General features: G+C 35.8%; 1 protein-coding gene across 1 annotated transcript in view; it reads right to left on the bottom strand.

Moving 5' to 3' along the window:
- Positions 1 to 23,668, bottom strand: part of LOC103508662 (paired box protein Pax-6-like) — a 94,524-nt gene that overhangs the window by 10,828 nt on the left and 60,028 nt on the right. The window contains exons 7-10 of the mRNA XM_026823202.1: positions 11,235 to 11,460; positions 8,457 to 8,597; positions 8,004 to 8,086; positions 1,835 to 2,060 (exon numbers count right to left, since the gene is read on the bottom strand). Of these exons, the coding sequence (XP_026679003.1) occupies positions 1,835 to 2,060; positions 8,004 to 8,086; positions 8,457 to 8,597; positions 11,235 to 11,460 (676 nt within the window). The remainder of the gene's footprint in view (positions 1 to 1,834; positions 2,061 to 8,003; positions 8,087 to 8,456; positions 8,598 to 11,234; positions 11,461 to 23,668) is intronic.

Genomic DNA, 23,668 nt, shown 5'->3' with positions numbered 1-23,668 from the left:
GTTTTCATTTTCTTTTTTTCCCTTTGTCTGCATGTTTCTTGTCTGTCTCTCAGTTCTTTGTTTCAATCGTTTATTGTTTCGTAAAGGTCTATGACATGTGTTCCTGTCTTTCGCATGAGGAGGTTTGATTTTCTTTGTAAGGAAACTATCCCTGAGAAAACCAGTCTTGCTTCTAGAGCAGCCAAGATTTTGAATATTTCACTAAGAAGGCTTGTCTTTTTTTTATGACTTTATTTAATGTGCAGGATTCTCCAAAAGGAGGTCTTCCACCCAACCCAAATGAGACAGACAAGTCTTTTTATCCCAGAAGTGAGTCTTTTTACCTCAAAAGTAAACTTTAACTAATATTGCGCTTGAATCTGTAATCAAAGAAGACAAAATATCATGCCTTTTAGGTGATTAGAACCCAGGATCTCGCACTAACCCGACGAGCGTCTTAACCGCTACACAACCGAAGCAGGTCATCAAGCTGTTAGCAGAATACCTCATGGAAATTTTAACTAAAATGTTAAAAGGGTTATTTTGACTTAAAAGGAGCGCGGTAGCACTCTGCCCCGCCAAGTCAGAATACTATGAAGTTCACATGCCCTAAGCTAGTAGTACGTTTATAATTATGTAAGTCTGTGTATGAGACTATGTACATAGTTATGTAGATATGGTTAAGTACATACTGTTAGGTATTACGAGTATCATGTATACTCGATATTACGGCATCATCATCATCTAGGCTTGGATCTTCCACACGACTGACTTTGGATTTAATTGTGTTAGATAGATCTGTTTTCTACCTCTTTAGTTACCTAGGATTCGAAGTGGAATAGTATACGTATGCCAAACGTGCTAAAAGTTGTATTTAAGTGGTGTAAGAATGCTAGAAAAGGTCTGAAAAATCGAATTTGGTACCTACCTACCTTCCTAGTTTTTACAGGTAGGTAAGTAAGCAAAAAATGTTATTAACATGTTCCTTGGATTCTAATACCTTTGGTATAGGTACTGATTTATGATACCTACCTGGCTACCTACCAATTTCGTCACATCTTGGTAGTTTTTTTTTTTTTTTTTTTTTGGGGGGGACAAATTACTGACGCAATATTCCTCCTTAGGATAAAATGATTGGGATTCTCCAACTACATAAACTTGCTGATATCCGTATAATTGGCTTCAGGGATCGAACACATGAGAGAGAGAGAGAGAGAGAGGAGAGCAAGTCTTCAATCCCCTAAATTACATTATGTCAGTGGCAGACAACACACTCTCCTTTTTTCTCCTCTCCCCCTCTCTCCCTCTCTCTCTCTCTCTCTCTCTCTCTCTCTCTCTCTCTCACTCTCACACACACTCTGGGTTGCATGATTTTGGAATTTTGTGAAGCCAAGTGGAAGAGAGACAGGAGTGTATTGAGGAGGAGGGGGGGGGAGGGGTGACCAATGTGGGTTACATGTACGTGAAATGAGCATCACAACACATTGTGAAATTCCTGGTCCATTCATCAGTTCCAAAACCTTGATACTTGCTCCCTATTTTGAATCATTATTCACGCTAAATTCGTTTGGAAAGATTTCGTTTTTCTTGTCGAAAATGAGTTTTTATCGAAAACCTGTCTTTCTCTCTTGGAATTCGAGTCAATAAGACCTCTCTCGGTACAGACCCCTCTTTCACAAACAAACAAAAAATCTAATCAAAATTTATAAAGTTGAATTATGGCCAGTAGCATAGCTAAAGTGGATTTGCTGTTTCAGTCAAAAAATGGAGGAGGAAGAAGAAGAGCCAATAGGTATGAGTATGAACTTGAGGTCAAAAATTATAAGTAAATATTTCCCGATAGATATGAACTTACCTTTAGCGTCGTCCCGGGAGATGGGTGTGACGGAGCCAGGGTTGTGTGGAAGAGCGAGATGGGCGGGGCTTGGGGTGGGAGTCGAACCCGGGTACCATGCCCACCCAGGCTGCCCGTTGAACATGCGCAGTTTATCGTAGACGGTTTCACTGGTCTGGTTGTGGGCGGAGGCTTGCTGCTCCTTTTGAGCGGCGAGATTTCGGAGGACCCGGTTAATTGAAGACACCTGCCGAAACAGAAAAGTGGAGTGAAAATTAGATAAATGGGTCAATGTAAATAATTTTATTGTAAGGCTGATTTTCAAAAATCTAAAACTTCAAAAGGTTATATGTAGGTAGTATCGTTATGTACTCGCAGAGTTAAAATTACCTAAAGGTCCTAAAGTATTTTTTCCTCTAATATGCTTTGACGCAATATAAGCTCCCTTCTCTAATAGATCTTTTCTAATGGTCTGATATCTACTTGAAAATTTGGAAATACATACCTATTTCGGATTGTACGAGTAACCAAGATAGAAAAAACTAGATGGAAAGATAAGTGCTCCAAAAATGCGACCTTTTTGATGTTAAGATTCTGTCACTGATCCTTTGATCTATATCTCAATTTTTTTCCTATAGGTACAGGAATAGTTAAACTCCTCAATACCTTTATTCTTTAGAAAAGGCCTCCGAAAGGCTGCCTCTATTTTCGACCTTTTTATAGAAATGTCACAACAACGAAATTCTCCCAACAAAACATTCGGAGTTGATGGGTTTTTTCATCTTCCCGAGACTTTTTTTTTTGAGGTTGAAGTGGTTTTTTAATCTGTCGACAGCATAATTTCATACCAAGGACGTTTTAAAGAACCTTACTTTCATTTTAGTGCGTTCGGATGGGAAATTTAGAACGAGGTTTGCGGGTAGACATTCGGTAAGTGAATTTGATTAATTTTCCCTGGGAACTTACGTAGGTATTAATTGATTTCTTTTTGCTGAGAGTTTACTCTCGGTCAAGTGCAATATACCTACATCAAAATATTAAAAAGCACAACCTACTTTGCTCCTAAATACAACTCCAACTCCTAATGAGTACCAGAGAAAATAAACTAGGGAAATTATTACGTACCTATTCCTACTACAACAAATTGTACTTCTGAAGTGCATGGTTGTATCAATAACAACAAGAATGAAGAAAAATGATGATGTCAAACCCCCTACTGTGCTCTCGTTGAAAGAATCAAAAACCACAACAAAATATGTAATTCCACTTTGATTTGTTTGTGTCAATATTTTGATTAGAATTCTATTCTTTGGATAGGTTGGGTATTTTTGCCAATCAATTCCGTCCTTGACGTACATGACGTAGATGTCTAAAATCATGTTTTGAATGCAATTTCTGACATCTTTGGGTGCTACTGAAGAGACCACCCATATTTTCATTTAGAAAAGATTATTGTTCCGAGTTCCGAGCAATGTCAGTTGATATCATTTACTTTTCAGTTTCTTATTTTTGTGCACTTATGTATAGCAATAAATCACACCTACGTACGCATGGTACACTACTCGTAAGAAGGTAGGGTTCAAAGAAAATCGGAAAATCACACAAAAGTTTACAAGGCCGAAATCAACAAAGAACGATCCATAAAACAAACATCACTAACTACCTACAGCTGGGGGATAAAATATGACAAATCCAATAAAAATATAATCACAATAATGCAATTATCAAAATAATACAGAAATACAATCCTCATCAATGGGGATAGTTTACTTGGGAGAATGGGGACTACAATTTGTATTGGGGACATTGATACAATGAAATTGATTTGTCAACAAATAATACTTAAGATATTGATTTAATATATATTTTGTATTTCTTTTCTATAGCTTATTATTTATTGTTCCAATTGTTGTTCTATTTCATTATGAAGTTACCAGTAAGGTAGGTACACAAACCGACCTAGGTAAGTACATAGGTACCTACTATGCGTGGAGTCCTACTAAAATAGGTTACCTACTATTTTCTATTTTTAATTCCTATAGTACAATAGATCATTGAATAATAATACCTACATATTTGAACTGCCTTTCTTAGAAGATTTGTTTCAAAAGTAACTAACTAGGTACCCTCGAGACGAACACTGCAGGCCGGTTTGGGGTCAATGCATTTTTTAACTCGCCTATTATTGTCTTCAGTTCTGGAAATACCTCTACTTGGATATACCGTAAATTTTGCTAAAAATAGGTACCTACCTACCTCAAATTATTTAGCCAATCTATCACATGCATTTGACTCCCAAAAAAGCCAGTAGGTAAATAAGTAGGTCCATCCGAGTAGCATTTATACGAGCCTACATTCTTTCATACCAAATCTTCTGTCTATTATTGGGCTGAAGGTATGAAGGAGATATCTCTACATAGCTCTTATCTTGCTACCTACTATCTATCTATCTACCTTATTACTCCCACAAAAGATACTCAGATAGCGAGAAAAACCTTGTAATCTTCCATTTGTATTAACCCGCACTGGGCAACAGGCAAGTAATCGAATTCAAACTTCTTGTCATGTAGGTATGTACACACCTACCTAATTGTTATAGAGAAAAAAAAAAATGCCTGAATCAGGTGTAACTACTACTAAGGGTGAATAAAATTGTTGCAAGCTAAATCATATTATAACTTTTGGTTGGAAGTAAACAGTATTACAGTCACATTTTGCATTTCGAAACGATCATAAAATTAAATGTCCTGAACGGGGCTGAACCCACACCCGCCTGTTTACCGAACGTTTTAACCACGGAACCACGCAGACAAGATTCATAGATCCTATTATAACTTTTGGTTGGAAGTAAACAGTATTACAGTCACATTTTGCATTTCGAAACGATCATAAAATTAAATGTCCTGAACGAGGCTGAACCCACACCCGCCTATTTACCGAACGTTTTAACCACGGAACCACGCAGACAAGATTCATAATGGAACTGGAAAAGCCTTGTTTGGTCTTGCTCAAAAGGGACTAAAAAGTCCTCGTTTACCGTCAAGGTAAAATTCAAAATTTAGGCTCACCGCGTGGGGGTTAAAATTGAAAAAGCGTATTGAAAGGGGCGAAGAGATAAACTGTACGAGAGAACTGGGAAATGTTTGCGCAAGACGTGGTCCCCCCAGTTTCCACTTGGGTGGATTTGAAAAATGAAAATTATAAAACGCAGGGAGGAGAGGAGGGAGCAGGGTGCTGGGTGATTATAACTTCCATACAGCTGCCTATGCCTAGGTTTTCATTGTTTAAGCTGCTTCCTCGTTGGGGATTTCCTTCCGAGGAGATTTTTCTTTCCTTTTGAGGAGATTTTTCCTCTTGAGACTGAAATAGGGCGTGATTTCCTTGAACATGAACGCCTATGAGCCTATAAACGCCCGAGAGCTGAACATAGTTCTTATACTTTTAATGAAATGCTGTAGAGGCAAACAAGGCATATGCAGCTTTTACGATAGTTATATCAGTAGCTTTTTGTTGAGATCAAAATTTGTACTACTGGAAAACCTACTGCACTTGAAATCTGAGATAATATGTTACATACGTAATTTCCTTGAACATGAACGCCTATGAGCCTATAAACGCCCGAGAGCTGAACATAGTTCTTATACTTTTAATGAAATGCTGTAGAGGCACACAAGGCATATATGCAGCTTTTACGATAGTTATATCAGTAGCTTTTTGTTGAGATCAAAATTTGTAGGTAGGTACTACTGGAAAACCTACTGCACCTGAAATCTGAGATAATATGTTACATACGTGAGTAATAACTTAAGAGATAAATACTACAAACAGATCCAAAGATAGGGTTTAAATCATTAGATATCTATTCAATAAAATTAGGGGCACTGGGAGGATGGGTTTCAACAATTACAGATTCACAATAGACATGGGACAGGGGGTTGGGAAATGTTATATCTTTGGGGTTTGAGGTCGGTGTATGAAAGCTTTCAAAATAAGTTAATTTGGGATCAAACCCTCTTTTGGAAGACATATGGTACATTTGATGTTGATGGGTACATTTGTTGTTGATGTTTAACTTTTAATCAATTCAGTTTTGTACTTGAAACTTTTTAATGTTTAGTTTGTGTGCGTACCTACTTCTAAACACCTACAAAAGATCGAGTTTGGCACATAGATAGCATCTGAATTAGTCGAGATGCCAAATCATCTGTGTATAGTTATGGTATCGATTCAATTTGGTTTATTTGTATAGGAACAACTTATTTAAGTGTCTCGCAACAGCTAGGTATTTTCTATGTTTTCTTTTCACTCTGTAGCTAGGTATTGAACTGTTCAACTCATATTTTCCCCCTGTCTCATTTTTCCACATTTCCACGTTACATAAATAATTACCATGCAAGCACACCTTATATTTCTTGTTTTCTTGTAAAGAAAAATTAAAAAGATGCTAATTTGATTTTGAATAGAACAAGTGAATGGGCGGGGCGAAAGTTCATATCAAGAGCTGTAAGTTGCAAAGTGAAATCTTTACCAGAGGGAAACAAAAGATCGCTTTGTTTATTCACATACAATAAGAACCGTGTGGAAAATGAACATTTAAAAATTTACAAAATTATTTCTCTCCCTCCCTCGATTTTACTCCCCTTTGTGTGTGATGCAATAAACTGGGTGGTTCAAGTGCGCGTCCAAGTTTTAACGAAAATGGACTTTTAGGAAAAATCCATTAAATACTCTTTTTTCCACCTAGGTATTTCAGTATTGAGGTATGTCCACACATAGTTGACCGGCCGTCGATCCAAGTTGACTGAACCGTCCACACTGCCTCGACAACATAGTTTCACTTCCTCGTCGGTCGACTATGTTTGGACACACCTTTAGGCAAATTGGTGCCTAAAAAATTTCAATTTCAACTGCAACAATTCTGTCTGAAAAGTACGCCTTGTCGTTTGGCAACCAAAACTTTGGGCAGTCCGTCAATAAAGTTTAGTGTTTCTCTTTGTGTGATTTCAGGATTATCAGTCCGATTTAATCAGGTATTCAGTTAAATCCGGTGTTTTTCCTCCTTCTACCTCCATTTTAACACCCTGTATATCAGGTTTTTATTTATGTTGTTCGGATCCCCTCACTCACAGAAAGTAGCAAATGAAGAGGGATGTGTAATTAACTTCATGCCTGTAACTTGTGACCAGTCAATTGAGAAGAAATGGGGTTTTCCTTTTCGGACAACAAATGAACGTAACGAGGAACATTTGGTTTTTCTTAACCTTGTGTGTTTTGTTTAAGCTGAAGAGGTCCGAAAATGGATATACGAGTACCTACATATTTCAAAATACAAAAATATTACTTTGGAATATGGAGGAAATAAAAATGGGTGGAGGACCCGGTTAATTGAAGACACCTGCCGAAACAGAAAAGTGGAGTGAAAATTAGATAAATGGGTCAATGTAAATAATTTTATTGTTTTTTTTATGTTAAGGCGGTCTCTTCTTGATCCCTGATGTGCCGCGTCCATTTTAGTTTAGGACTATTGGACTGCATAGTTTAGGACAATTTTATTGTAAGGCTGATTTTCCAAAAATCTAAAACTTCAAAAGTTTATAGATGTAGTTATGTACTCGTAGAGTTAAAATTACCTAAAGGTCCTAAAGTATTCTTTCCTCTAATATGCTTTGACGCAATATACCCTCCCTTCTCTAATAGATCTTTTCTAATGGTTTGATATCTACTTGAAAATTTGGAAATAAATATTTCGGATTGTACGAGTAACCAAGATGGAAAAAACTAGATTGAAAGATAAATGCTCCAAAAATGCGACCTTTTTGATGTTAAGATTCTGTCACTGATCCTTTGATCTACATCTCAATTTTTTTCCTATAGGTACAGGAATAGTTAAACTCCTCAATACCTTTATTCTTTAGAAAAGGTCTCCGAAAGGCTGCCTTAAAAAAAAAAAAAAAAAAAAAAAAAAAAAAAAACACGTTCCCGCTAAGATGTAAACAATGTTTGACGAAGGCAGTCCTTCAAAAGTTCAAATCTATTGCATCAACACTCGGTTAGAGTACCTACCCATTAGCAGTACTTGGTACAAAATAATATACTTGGTAAAAAAATAATATAAAACCTGTATCTAAATACATGGATAAATAAATAACTAGGTAATGGGTATAAATAGAATTTTGCCATAGTATCTTACCTGTATCCGGGCTTCAGGGAGTCCTATTTTGTCTGCCAACCTCTCCCGAGCAAACACGTCAGGGTAATGCGTCCTCTCAAACTCTGGAAACAAAAAGTCATTTATCAAATAATTAGGTGTGAGCAAATAATCCCAATCGGTAGCTAAATCATCAAATCGATAGCTAAGAAATTAGGTAGTGGAGCTGTCAAATCATCCAGTCGGTATTTGAAGAAGTTTGATAGAGTAAACTGTAACTACCAAGGTATTATTGTACCAAAATCAAAGAGAGAAAGAAGACAGGATTGGAGAAAGCTAGCCTTTCCGAGAACGAATCTCATCCGTTCAGAATAAAATCCGCACCGGGTGGGAATCGAACCCGCGACCCAGCGCTTACAAGGCACCCACCTTCCCAGCTACTAAACAACAGGATACACATTTCAAAGCATTCAAACTCATCGAAAGCATGCTTACCTTTTTCCAGACTATCGATTTGCTCGTTGGTGAAACTGGTTCGATTCCTCTGCAGCTTTCGTTTCAGCCTGAGCCTCATTTGTGAATCCTCGTCCGCAGAACTGTTGGGTTCTGAGTTGATGTCGGAGGTACTTTCATGTTCTGAAATCAGACAATTTGAAAAATGTTAAGGAACAGAAATGGAGATTCAGCAGATGAAAAATTCAAATGTGTCTATTATCTCAGTAATTACTTTCATGTTCTGAAATGAGACATTTAGAATTGTATGTTAGCTAAGGTACAGAAATGGAGCCCTGTTCAGCAGATGAAAAATTCAAATGTGTCTACCTATTATTATCTCATCATCTACAAGCCCATCTATCGATGGAATTTTTTTTAGGATTTGGTAACAACATTTACAAACTCATTGTTTTCTTCTTCTTCTTCATTACTTTCATGTTCTGAAATGAGACATTTAGAATTGTATGTTAGCTAAGGTACAGAAATGGAGCCCCCTGTTCAGCAAATGAAAAATTCAAATGTGTCTACCTATTATTATCTCATCATCTACAAGCCCATCTATCGATGGAATTTTTTTTAGGATTTGGTAACAACATTTACAAACTCATTGTTTTCTTCTTCTTCTTCTTCTTCTTCTTCTTCTTCTTCTTCTTCTTCTTCTTCATTCCGTTTCTGGATTTTTACCGAATTGGCTCCTCTTGCCCTCTTCCCAGTTTCCCGACTGGGTCCCTTCTTTGTTCGTTCATTTTTCCAACCCTTATGACTTGGAGCTATCGGGGTGGTGTGGAAAAAAATCTGGATTTCGCCTTCCCAACCAGCTTTACCATGGGAGAATGAATCACCCTGTAGGTACAATATTCACATAGCGATATGCACATAACATTCTTTCGCCCGACTGAGTACAACCCTCTACGTATGATTGGAAAATTTCCCCCAACCCCCTCCGGGCCACTCTTTTTTTTTTTTCTCATTTTATTTTTACTCTTCACGGAAATTTTTTCTCTTTTTCAGCTCTCCGTTCTTTCTCTTTCACTATCTGTCTGATATCTCACTATATCAACCTACTTGTCTCTCTCTCCCTCTGACTTTCTCTACATGCTACCTCGTTTTTTCGTTTCCACCCCTCTCCCTTCTGTGTTTCCCATACGTATTTCCAATTTTATCATATCTTTTTCCATCACAGTTTTGCAGAATGCTAACCCCGTCTTTCTCCTTTCTCTCCCCCTCCTCTTCAGCTTCTTCGTCTTCTCCTTCTCCCACTTTATTTCATCCCTTTACTCCTCTTTCTAAGGGAAAAGTTGGCGTTATTATCTTCCTATTTGTGTTCCTTCGCAGTGGCGTAAATTTTGGACATACAAGTAAGTACCTGCATGGTCCTCGGTTCTACAGTATCATGTGAACTTTCATTTTCATGTTGGTCTTATTTGGGGGATTTATGTATTTTAAACTTTTTTTTTGCATTTGGGCTTCTTTTGGTACATTGCTTCTCTTTACACTCGAAAGCAAATTGAACCAAGAAAACTTTTTAAGGAAGGGCTTTCCAATCCTTTGCAATACCTATTTCTCTGGACAATCTACCAATGTACATGTCCATATTGTACAGTCCTGCACTGTTTTCAATTCCACCAAAACAAGCTTTTTACGTAGGTAGTTCAATAGTTCTTTTTCTTCTCCTCCTCTCACTTCAACTCCTCTCCGTCCGTCCTTCTTCTCCTCCTCCTTCTCTTCCTACTTCTCTCCGCCATTACTTCTTCTAATGGTTCTATTTATTTTTCTTGTTGTTTTCAGTCAAACTTCTTGTCTTTTTGTTGACTTTCCTTCTACGTATTTACTGTTCTGTGTGTGTTGCGTTGTTTCTTGATGGAGTTTTCATTTTCTTTTTTTCCCTTTGTCTGCATGTTTCTTGTCTGTCTCTCAGTTCTTTGTTTCAATCGTTTATTGTTTCGTAAAGGTCTATGACATGTGTTCCTGTCTTTCGCATGAGGAGGTTTGATTTTCTTTGTAAGGAAACTATCCCTGAGAAAACCAGTCTTGCTTCTAGAGCAGCCAAGATTTTGAATATTTCACTATAAGAAGGCTTGTCTTTTTTTATGACTTTATTTAATGTGCAGGATTCTCCAAAAGGAGGTTTTCCACCCAACCCAAATGACACAAACAAATCTTTTTACCTCAAAAATAACTTTAACTATAGTATTGCGCTTGAATCTGTAACCAAAGAAAAATATCATGCCTTTTGTGTGACAAAATATCATTCGAACCCGGGATCTCCCTCTAACCCAGCGAGGGTCTTAACCGCTACACTACCGAAACGGGCCATTGAGCTCTTAGCAAAATACCTTGGGAGGAGTGCTACCGCACTCCGCCCCGCCAAGTCAGAATACTATACACATCGTGAAATTCCTGGTCCATTCATCAGTTCCAAAACCTTGATACTTGCTCCCTATTTTGAATCATTATTCACGCTAAATTCGTGATCTCTGGTTTGGAAAGATTTCGTTCTTTTCTTGTCGAAAATGAGTTTTTATCGAAAACCTGTCTTTCTCTCTTGGAATTCGAGTCAATAAGACCTCTCTCGGTACAGACCCCTCTTTCACAAACAAACAAAAAATCTAATCAAAATTTATAAAGTTGAATTATGGCCAGTAGCATAGCTAAAGTGGATTTGCTGTTTCAGTCAAAAAATGGAGGAGGAGGAAGAAGAAGAAGAGCCAATAGGTATGAGTATGAACTTGAGGTCAAAAATTATAAGTAAATATTTCCCGATAGATATGAACTTACCTTTAGCGTCGTCCCGGGAGATGGGTGTGACGGAGCCAGGGTTGTGTGGAAGAGCGAGATGGGCGGGGCTTGGGGGGGGAGTCGAACCCGGGTACCATGCCCACCCAGGCTGCCCGTTGAACATGCGCAGTTTATCGTAGACGGTTTCACTGGTCTGGTTGTGGGCGGAGGCTTGCTGCTCCTTTTGAGCGGCGAGATTTCGGAGGACCCGGTTAATTGAAGACACCTGCCGAAACAGAAAAGTGGAGTGAAAATTAGATAAATGGGTCAATGTAAATAATTTTATTGTAAGGCTGATTTTCAAAAATCTAAAACTTCAAAAGGTTATATGTAGGTAGTATCGTTATGTACTCGCAGAGTTAAAATTACCTAAAGGTCCTAAAGTATTTTTTCCTCTAATATGCTTTGACGCAATATAAGCTCCCTTCTCTAATAGATCTTTTCTAATGGTCTGATATCTACTTGAAAATTTGGAAATACATACCTATTTCGGATTGTACGAGTAACCAAGATAGAAAAAACTAGATGGAAAGATAAGTGCTCCAAAAATGCGACCTTTTTGATGTTAAGATTCTGTCACTGATCCTTTGATCTATATCTCAATTTTTTTCCTATAGGTACAGGAATAGTTAAACTCCTCAATACCTTTATTCTTTAGAAAAGGCCTCCGAAAGGCTGCCTCTATTTTCGACCTTTTTATAGAAATGTCACAACAACGAAATTCTCCCAACAAAACATTCGGAGTTGATGGGTTTTTTCATCTTCCCGAGACTTTTTTTGAGGTTGAAGTGGTTTTTTAATCTGTCGACAGCATAATTTCATACCAAGGACGTTTTAAAGAACCTTACTTTCATTTTAGTGCGTTCGGATGGGAAATTTAGAACGAGGTTTGCGGGTAGACATTCGGTAAGTGAATTTGATTAATTTTACCTGGGAACTTACGTAGGTATTAATTGATTTCTTTTTGATCTTCTTTTTGCTGTTGATATTAATTGATCTTCTTTTTGCTGAGAGTTTACTCTCGGCCAAGTGCAATATACCTACATCAAAATATTAAAAAGCACAACCTACTTTGCTCCTAAATGCAACTCCAACTCCTAATGAGTACCAGAGAAAATAAACTAGGGAAATTATTACGTATTCCGTAGAATAGAAAAGGGCCTACCCCTACTATAACAAATTGTACTTCTGAAGTGGTTGTATCAATAACAACAAGAATGAAGAAAAATGATGATGTCAAACCCCCTACTGTGCTCTCTTTGAAAGAATCAAAAACCACAACAAAATATGTAATTCCATTTCGATTTGTTTGTGTCAATATTTTGATTGGAATTCTATCCTTTGAATAGGTTAGGTATTTTTGCCACTCATTCCGGCCTAGACGCCTAGGTAGATGATCTAGATGTCTAAATCCATATTTTGAATGCAATTTCTGACAATAAGGTAACATGTAACAAGATTACAATTTTTCAGAAAACAGCTTGAAATTGACGCTAATTTTGTGTATTATACAGGGTTGAACACAATGTTTCTGCCAGTTAAACCTATGTATTTCAGACTGTGAGAGACTAACATTTTTGTATCATGTCGCTCTCTAAACTGATCCGACCGGAGGACGTCAAGCTTCAAAGTTTGGATCAAGTAATCTGAGCCATTAATAGCCAAAAGGGGGAGCTTTTGATTTACGATAGTACCAAGCTAGATTGTCATCACAGGATAAAGCATATACCCAGGCAGAAAAATTAACAGTCCAATCAAATACCTCCAATACGTTGCATTGTTGGTACTGATTTTTCCCCCAGAGATTAATTGAATCAGTTTTATATAAGCCCCATTTTCGTCACCTTGGATAGTAAGCACTGTAACTGAAGTAGGTTAGGTACAAGTAATAAAATTAGTCTTTCAATTAAGGAAAAAATTACGACTCTCTTTCGGTTTATTTTAGGATTAAAAAATCATTTCATATTTTCAAACAAAATTTAAACTTTTTTCAGCGAAATCAAAACGTTCTCAACAATCGCCTATAGAGGAGCAATTAATTTTTCTCCTTCCTCGGAAATAAAAAAACTCCAAATTACTCTGAAAATCAGTTTCCGTGTGAGTTCGTTCGAATTCTTCTATTTTGATTTTCCATGATATAAATCTTCCCTTTTCATATTCTCCCGTGTGATTTACCCCCCAAATTTTTTTTTTTTTTTTTTTTTTTTTTTTAAGAGATTGTTTCGAGCAATTTCGGTTATCAATCGCTTTTCAGTTTCTCATTTTTGTAAAAGTGTTTTCTTTTTCAGCTGTGTTTTTCTTTCCTATTTAGCACTGAGGATACCCTAATAAGATGAGATCCAAGGTCCATAGAAAATCGGAAAATTACACAAAAGTTTGCAAGGCCGAAATCAACAAAGAACGATCCATAAAACAAACATCACTAGCTACCTACAGTTGGGGGATAAAATATGACAAATCCAATAAAAATATAATCACAATAATGCAATTATCAAAATAATACAGAAATACAATCCTCATCAATGGGGATAGTTTACTTGGGAGAATGGGGACTACAATTTGTATTGGGGACATTGATACAATGAAATTGATTTGTCAACAAATAATACTTAAGATATTGATTTAATATATATTTTGTATTTCTTTTCTATAGCTTATTATTTATTGTTCCAATTGTTGTTCTATTTCATTATGAAGTTACCAGTAAGGTAGGTACACAAACCGACCTAGGTAAGTACATAGGTACCTACTATGCGTGGAGTCCTACTAAAATAGGTTACCTACTATTTTCTATTTTTAATTCCTATAGTACAATAGATCATTGAATAATAATACCTACATATTTGAACTGCCTTTCTTAGAAGATTTGTTTCAAAAGTAACTAACTAGGTACCCTCGAGACGAACACTGCAGGCCGGTTTGGGGTCAATGCATTTTTTAACTCGCCTATTATTGTTTTCAGTTCTGGAAATACCTCTACTTGGATATACCGTCAATTTTGCTAAAAATAGGTACCTACCTACCTCAAATTATTTAGCCAATCTATCACATGCATTTGACTCCCAAAAGAGCCAGTAGGTAAATTAATAAGTAGGTCCATTCGAGTAGCATTTATACGAGTCTACATTCTTTCATACCAAACTAGTCTGTCTAATATTGGGCTGAAGGTATGAAGGAGATATCTCTTCATAGCTCTTATCTTGCTACCTACTATCTTTCTATCTATCTTATTACTCCCACAAAAGATACTCAGATAGCGAGAAAAACCTTGTAATCTTCCATTTGTATTAACCCGTACTGGGCAACAGGCAAGTAATCGAATTCAAACTTCTTGTCATGTAGGTATGTACACACCTACCTAATTGTTATAGAGAGAAAAAAATGCCTGAATCAGGTGTAACTACTACTAAGGGTGAATAAAATTGTTGCAAGCTAAATCCTATTATAACTTTTGGTTGGAAGTAAACAGTATTACAGTCACATTTTGCATTTCGAAACGATCATAAAATTAAATGTCCTGAACGGGGCTGAACCCACACCCGCCTGTTTACCGAACGTTTTAACCACGGAACCACGCAGACAAGATTCATAGTGGAACTGGAAAAGCCTTGTTTGGTCTTGCTCAAAAGGGACTAAAAAGTCCTCGTTTACCGTCAAGGTAAAATTCAAAATTTAGGCTCACCGCGTGGGGGTTAAAATTGAAAAAGCGTATTGAAAGGGGCGAAGAGATAAACTGTACGAGAGAACTGGGAAATGTTTGCGCAAGACGTGGTCCCCCCAGTTTCCACTTGGGTGGATTTGAAAAATGAAAATTATAAAACGCAGGGAGGAGAGGAGGGAGCAGGGTGCTGGGTGATTATAACTTCCATACAGCTGCCTATGCCTAGGTTTTCATTGTTTAAGCTGCTTCCTCGTTGGGGATTTCCTTCCGAGGAGATTTTTCTTTCCTTTTGAGGAGATTTTTCCTCTTGAGACTGAAATAGGGCGTGATTTCCTTGAACATGAACGCCTATGAGCCTATAAACGCCCGAGAGCTGAACATAGTTCTTATACTTTTAATGAAATGCTGTAGAGGCACACAAGGCATATATGCAGCTTTTACGATAGTTATATCAGTAGCTTTTTGTTGAGATCAAAATTTGTAGGTAGGTACTACTGGAAAACCTACTGCACCTGAAATCTGAGATAATATGTTACATACGTATGTATAATATCTATCTCAGGATAGGTATGTAATTTATCTGAGAAATTTATTTATTCCTCAGAGTAACCCTCTTTTATTTTAAGACCTGAGAAAGTAACTTTTATTTTTAACCCTGAGAAAGTAATGTGCTAATCATCACAATGACGTCATCAGTATTATTTAAAGCTGTGTATCTCTCATCTACATTATATCTGTTTAATTTGTATGCAAGTTCCATAATATTGAACCTCATGCCTTCTATTCAAGCTTGCATCGTGTAAATATGTCTTTTACAAACATTACAGGGTGAGAAAAGTATCGTTTTTCTACCCTGTATAAAGATGTACCTATTTTGGATTTAAGAGCAGAAATGCCGTTTAAATTCCTAGTATGGAAAACCTGAAGACCTTAAAAGGTAAATGAAAACCTGAAAAGGTAAATGCTATTCTATTTTCATTAATTGTGTGCTTCAATTAGCACCTAGGGTCAACTACTTCAACTACTATGTGCTAAGGTCAATTTACAAGAGCTCAACACATAACTATACTTGATAAACTGAAAGTCTACCCTGTATAAAGATGTACCTATTTTGGATTTAAGAGCAGAAATGCCGTTTAAATTCCTAGTATGGAAAACCTGAAGACCTTAAATGAAAACCTGAAAAGGTAAATGCTATTCTATTTTCATTAATTGTGTGCTTCAATTAGCACCTAAGGGTCAACTACTTCAACTACTAATGTGCTAAGGTCAATTTACAAGAGCTCATCACATAACTATACTTGATAAACTGAAAATTAGATAGGTACACATGTGTAAAGTGTAAACTCATTCGAGACTAATTTACAAAGTGACAAGAGGTTGGTAATTTGTGGTCTATTGAAGAGAAAAAGCAACAATCATCCTAAATATATGCACGCCTTTTCACCATTCAAACGGCAGCACTTTTGTATGGTAATTTTTCTTCTCTTTTTATTTTCCCTTTTCAGTTTTCCTAATTTTGTCCTTTATTTCCCATTTTTCCCCTATGTCTACTTTAGAAGTTTCGTAAAAAGAGACTCGACTGTCTGTAAATGTTATTGGGAAAATGACATCTCCACTAATATTAAAATATTATTGTGATGTGCAAATAGTGTCTCCACTAACCCAAAGTTAGGCACTAATTGAAGTTGCCACTTTTACAAAACTAGGTACCTACCTAATTCTTTTTTTTTCTGGATAAAAGAAAAATACATAGATACAAGATAAACAGGTACTAAATAAGCATCTTAAATAGCTGGTATCTAGTTCATAGGTATAATAAACTAGTATGTTTAACGTGTGGTCTTGGTAATTCAACATAAATGAATGGGTATCGTCTATCCCAAATGAACAACAAATTTCAATGCACGGTTCATATCGGTTTCAGGGATCTTCAGTTGTTCATGAAAAGGATAAAACACAGTTATGATATTGTATCTTCTTTTCTTCTGATTTAAAATTAATAAATTTGTTAGAATTAAAAGATGAAAATATCGTGTTTCGCTTTCTTGAACTTAAAACCGTTTTCTTTTTAAGATGTCAATAAATAAGGGATCAAACAGCATTTTTTGAATTTCGGGATTTGGTACCTTTGCTATGTTACATAATTATGTACGTAACCATAGGCATTATGTATTAAAGTATTAGGTGTATTTATGCAGTTCTATTTCTTTGAAGTGTAATCTAATACCTAATCAGGGTGTTATCGTATTGGCTTCGCGGGGTCTATGGCACGCCAGTGGGTAATTATTACTATCTCTAAAGACGGTATAGGTACCTCTTAAGACGGTTTTAAGTATAGGGTACTTTGGAACTTTTTTTAACAAACTTTGTTTTCACAAATCTAATAGGTACCTAACACATTAAAAGCAACAATCATCCTAAATATATGCACGCCTTTTCACCATTCAAACGGCAGCACTTTTGTATGGTAATTTTTCTTCTCTTTTTATTTCCCCTTTTCAGTTTTCCTAATTTTGTCTCTTTATTTCCCATTTTTCCCCTATGTCTATTTAGAAGTTTCGTAAAAAGAGACTCGACTGTCTGTAAATTTAATGTTATTGGGATTGGGAAAATGACATCTCCACTAATATTAAAATTATTGTGATGTGCAAATGGTGTCTCCACTAACCCAAAGTTAGGCACTAATTGAAGTTGCCACTTTTACAAAACTAGGTAATTCTTTTGTTTTGTTGATTTTTCAGGATAAAAGAATAATACATAGGTACAAGGTAAGTAGGTACTAAATAAGCATCTTAAATATCTGGTATCTAGTTCATAGGTATAATAAACTAGTATGTTTAACGTGTGGTCTTGGTAATTCAACACATATAAATGAATAGGTTTCATCTATCCCAAATGTATAACAAATTTCAATGCACGGATCATATCGGTTTCAGGGATCTTCAATAATTGTTCATGAAAAGGATAAAACACAGTTATGATATTGTATCTTCTTTTCTTTTCTTCTGATTTAAAATTAATTTAAATTTGTTAGAATTAAAAGATGAAAATATCGTGTTTCGCTTTCTTGAACTTAAAACCGTTTTCTTTTCAAGATGTCAATAAATAAGGGATCAAACAGCATTTTTAAATTTCGGGATTTGGTACCTTTGCTATGTTACATAATTATGTACGTAACCATTGGCATTATGATTGTATTAAAGTATTAGGTGTATTTATGGAGTTCTATTTCTTTAAAGTAATCTAATACCTAATTAGGGTGTTATTGTATTGGCTTCACGGGGTCTACGGCACGCCAGTGGGTAATTATTACTATCTCTAAAAGACGGTATAGGTACCTCTTAAGACGGTTTTAAGTATAGGTAGGTACTTTGGAACTTTTTTTTACAAACTTTGTTTTCACAAATCTAATAGGTACCTAACACATTAATAGGTACTTATTATTTTTCCATCATCATTAACTAGAGTGGCATTTTGATCTGTCTATTTCTATTCTCTTCTCACCCAAGTTTCCATAGAACAGAAAATGAATTTGAAAGATAACGAAAAGCTCTTATAACAAGGGTTATTTATTCCGATATTTCGAAGATAACACGAAAGTAAAGGAACGCAGGTTATTATTTTTCCATCATCATTAACTAGAGTGGCATTTTGATCTGTCTATTTCTATTCTCTTCTCACCCAAGTTTCCATAGAACAGAAGATGAATTTGAAAGATAACGAAAAGCTCTTACAACAAGGGTTATTTATTCCGATATTTCGAAGATAACACGAAAGTAAAGGAACGCAGAAGTTTCCGCCATTTTGAAATCATAATAAAGACTGAGAGGAGGCCTTTTTGATTTCACAACAAAAGATTACCACAGAAGGAAGGGTGGTCAGAGAGTGAATTCCATTACCGTATGAAATTGTTTGAAATTCAATTTCCATGCTTCTTCTGAAATCTTCTTCATTCCTTGTTCGGGTTTCTTGATATAATTATCGAAATCTTTTCCTTTTCATTCTTTCAGTTTTCCCTTTTAGCTACTTGTCATTTATCTCCTATGCGAAACCTAATGATTTTTGGGGGGTCATCTCATCTTCGAGAGAATTGACTGACTCTCAAATTAGGTGATTGAGACAGCATAAAAAAAGCTCTATTCTTGAGAGAATAGTAAGCACTGCAACACTGAGGTAGCTTAGGTACAAGTAATAAAATTAGTCTTTTAATTAATGAAAAAATACAACTCTCTTTCGGTTTATTTCAGGATTAAAAAATCATTTCATATTTTCAAACAAAATTTAAACTTTTTTCAGCGGAATCAAAACGTTCTCAACAATCGCCTAGAGGAGCAATTAATTTTTCTCCTTCCTCGGAAATAAAAAACTCCAAATTACTCTGAAAATCAGTTTCCGTGTGAGTTCGTTCGAATTCTTCTATTTTGATTTTCCATATAAATCTTCCCTTTTCATATTCTCCTTTTTTTACCCTTTTTTCTTCTAATTAATTCCTCCCTTGAGGTTTGGGTACAATGCAAGGCAAACCTCCTGCTGATGTTCTTTTGAAATTTTTCATAGCTCTGTGGTTTCACACGTAATCAAATCAATTGGTATTTTGTGTGTACGACTTGTTTCATCAAGTTTAGCTCCTCTTTCTTGTTCTTCTTCCTCCTCATTACAATATTCTTTTATTAGGAAATAAATGAATCCGAAATTAATTTCCTTATTCGAAAATTTCCCCAAACTTTTTCCCGACATTATATAAAGAAAGATGCAAGAAGATGAATGATTGCATACTAAAAATTCTCGGGAATAAATTAACCCTTAACAATTTTTTTATACCTTTACTGTATATGCTAGATAATTTTTGCCAGACCTTAAATGCTATACTACAGTAGTAGCTAAATTTTCCCCAAACTTTTTCCCGACATTATATAAAGAAAGATGCAAGAAGATGAATGATTGCATACTAAAAATTCTCGGGAATAAATTAACCCTCAACAATTTTTTTATACCTTTGCTGTATATGCTAGATAATTTTTGCCAGACCTTAGATGCTATACTACAGTAGTAGCTAAATTTGCTGTTAGTATGAACAGCTTTACTTTATTTCCCTCTCTCACCCCTAATACTTCCCAATGTTTACTTTATCAATAAAACTGTGCATTTCATGTTTGTTAGGAAATGATCAGTACACAACATGATTGTTAACAAACTGACGTCATATGTCAATAGCTTTCCCTTCTTTCTCTCTCTCCCTCTCTCTCTCTCTCTCTCTCTCTCTCTCTCTCTCTCTCTCTCCATCCTTCTCTCTCACACACCCTCTTCCTCACATAACAGCCTATAATAAGGTAACATGTAACAAGATTACAATTTTTCAGAAAACAGCTTGAAATTGACGCTAATTTTGTGTATTATACAGGGTTGAACACATGTTTCTGCCAGTTAAACCTATGTATTTCAGACTATGAAAGACTAACATGTCGCTCTCTAAACTGATCCGACCGGAGGAGGTCAAGCTTCAAAGTTTGAATCAAGTAATCTGAGCCATTAACAGGCAAAAGGGGAAGCTTTTGATTTACGATAATACCAAGCTAGATTGTCATCACAAGATAAAGCATATACCCAGGCAGAAAAATTAACAGTCCAATCAAATACCTCCAATAAGTTACATTGTTGGTACTGATTTTTCCCCAGAGATTAATTGAATCAATTTTATGCCCCATTTTCATAAAATTGTAATTCTCAAACTACAGAATCCGAAACCACTTTGGTCAAGAGGCCCTATTCTCCCCAGTTTGGTCAGTCATGAATTATATTTATCTAACCCTGTAGGACAGAAGCAAGGGGGAGGAAGGGAGAGGGGGCATTCTACAAAATCACTGATATGGAAGCGTCGACCGGCATTCAAGACTAATAATAAATCCAATAATAAAAAGTGTAAAAATAATAAAATAATTCACCACCGCGCCACGGCCTTTGAGAATGAATGGCCTTTAGAACATGTAGTACGAACTAGTGTATGTACATTGTACAACGAATGTGATTTTCCACTCGGATGAGTAGTTGAAAATTTTAATAATCTCAATTTTGAGTTTTACACACAATATACTCGTGTAGTTTTAGAATGTGGTAATTTATCAAGAAACGTGACGTGCCTGTTATTGACTTTGAGAGTCGGTGTGGCCAATCCATTCATCTTTTAATTGAGTGGGCACGGACTTTTTTAATTGTGTGTTTTTTTTATGAGTATGTTCCAAACACTTACACCCATCGTTTGAGCATACCTAGTTGTAAAAGAACATAAAGCTATGTCCACACATACTCGACACCGTTGATCGATGTCGACTGAAACCGTACACTGCCTCAACAACATCACCTCTTCACCTCGTCGATCGACGGCAACAACTATGTGTGGACACAGCTTGACTTATCTAAAATGAGTATCAAATTCTTTCTCCCTCCCTCTCTAAGGGATATACTATCTACCTATGTTTTACACACAATAAATCGATTTTGGGTCTCAAAGTACCTACCAGATTTTTCTATAGCTTATTTCTTCGCACCAAAGTCGGTGAAAATTACTTTGGATTTAGGAGTTGGGTCTGAGCGAAAGAGATTTCAAAATCTGTTTTTAATCTTCGATTCTTTTCCTTACTCTTCTATTGTAGCACTAATGAAAACGTAGGTACCACAGAATACATAGGGGATAATCACCTTCGTCGCATTAAATTCACCTACTAAGCTCAAAATACTTGGGCTCTTTTCTTTCTGGTTCTTCTTCTACTTTTTTCTTGATTTTTATTCTGTTGATAAAAAATTTGTAGATAATAAGTATCCTGAGCTCTATACTTGAGTTGACATCTTTATAAGAACACTAGAAACTTATGCGAGCTAATTATTTGTATAAAATCTGTCAAGCGTTAAAAATAATTTTGTTAAAATCTTTTTTTACCAAATGCCCCTCTGTGAGACAATCCCCCCTGCCTATCTTCTAGTATCTAGCTATCTGCTTGAGATTTTGAGACAAAATGTTTTTGTGTTTTGGTTGGAAGCCATTGTTGAGGAACAAATTATTTGTATAAAATCTGTCAAGCGTTAAAAATAATTTTGTTAAAATCTTTTTTTACCAAATGCCCCTCTGTGAGACAATCCCCCCCCTGCCTATCTTCTAGTATCTAGCTATCTGCTTGAGATTTCGAGACAAAATGTTTTTGTGTTTTGGTTGGAAGCCATTGTTGAGGAACAAAAATTGTGCACCCTTGAAAATTCTTTGAGCAGGGTTTTCCTGAAAATCCTGGATGAAGTAGATTACCAATAAGACCTAGCTGTATCATACATGGAGACAGAATTGAATAGGTAATAGGTAGTTTATTTTGTACATATTTACCTATTATTATTTATAAATTTATTACCTATACTTCTTCTAAATAGGTATGTTAGGAAATTGGTCTTCAAAATTTGCCCCTTTCAAGAACATATTTATAAATTTATTACCTATACTTCTTCTAAATAGGTATGTTAGGAAATTGGTCTTCAAAATTTGCCCCTTTCAAGAACAAAAAAATCAAAGGAACATCTTTCCTTGAAACTAATTAAAAAAGTAAAAAACCTAGTGAAACCAGAAAACCACTCAAATTGCTTAACACTCTACCTCTCATGTCCCTAATGAATTAGGTAAATCTCTCTACATTTTAGTAGGTATTATCCCTTGAAAAAAATTGATTGATCTACAACTTGAAAAAAAGGAGGCCATTTTTGGAGTGAGGTCGTAAACATTAAATTGAAATTGAGATAAAAAGTAGGTCTGAGAGTTGATGGTTTAGCTCGAGAGGACTTTAGGGGATTTTGTATCCAGATCTTCTGACATCAATCAGAACATCTGTTCCAAATAATGTGAAGATACAATGGTCGAGATTGAAAAGAGAATGGAGGATTTTAACATTTTCAAAACGAAGAGCTAGAGATTTTTCCTTTCATTGCATAAGTGGTTAACTGTTTTCGTTGGGGTTGGTTGGTGCTCAAGTTAAGTTAAAGGGAGGACTGCAGGACTGGTTATCAGTATGATCTTTTATTAAAAGGTTAAAGGGAGGACAAAAGAAATGATCTTTTTTAAATGCAAGAAACTTTGATTAAAACTAATGTTGGCATGTTTGATACTTTTATCATTACAAATTACAAAACCTAACGTTATTAGTGGAGATGCCAAAACTCCATTTCCTTTTTCAGGTGAAGGTAGGTAATATTTACTTCAATTGACTTGACGTTTACTCGTATATTTATCTATAAACCCCAAAATAAAGATTAGTGGAGATGCCAGAACTTCCTTTATTCTTCCACACGTGTACTCCTATACTTTTGTTAGTGGAGATGCCAAAATTATATTATAAGGAAGTGAAATAATTTATTGTTATTATTATTATGATAATATTTTATGACAGACCTTTTTAGGTACTCCGGTGCCATCATCATCATCATCAGCTGCTGTGAAAATGGCCAACGAGTAAAAGGTGTGTGTCTAATTCACGATTCTACTACCTAACATTTGTTTTAATTACCTACTTAATTATATAATATCTATATTCCTTATTTATGATCTCATCTAAATCACTTTAATGGACATGTCTTTGGTAACCTCCTCTGGTTTATCTCCTTTTTGGTTGGTTATCCCCTCTTCAACCTATCCACCTTTCTTTTCTCATCTTCCAACCTTAATTTTGTTGAGTCCTCCTTACATACTATAAAGTTACTATGGTCTGACTCACCGACAAACAACCTCAAGTCTGGTATA

The sequence above is a fragment of the Diaphorina citri genome, unplaced genomic scaffold, assembly GCF_000475195.1.
Source record: "Diaphorina citri unplaced genomic scaffold, Diaci psyllid genome assembly version 1.1 scaffold421, whole genome shotgun sequence".
NCBI classification, from domain to species: domain Eukaryota; kingdom Metazoa; phylum Arthropoda; class Insecta; order Hemiptera; family Psyllidae; genus Diaphorina; species Diaphorina citri.
Note: the sequence above shows the minus strand (reverse complement) of the source record. Positions and strands in the feature narration are given on the sequence as shown.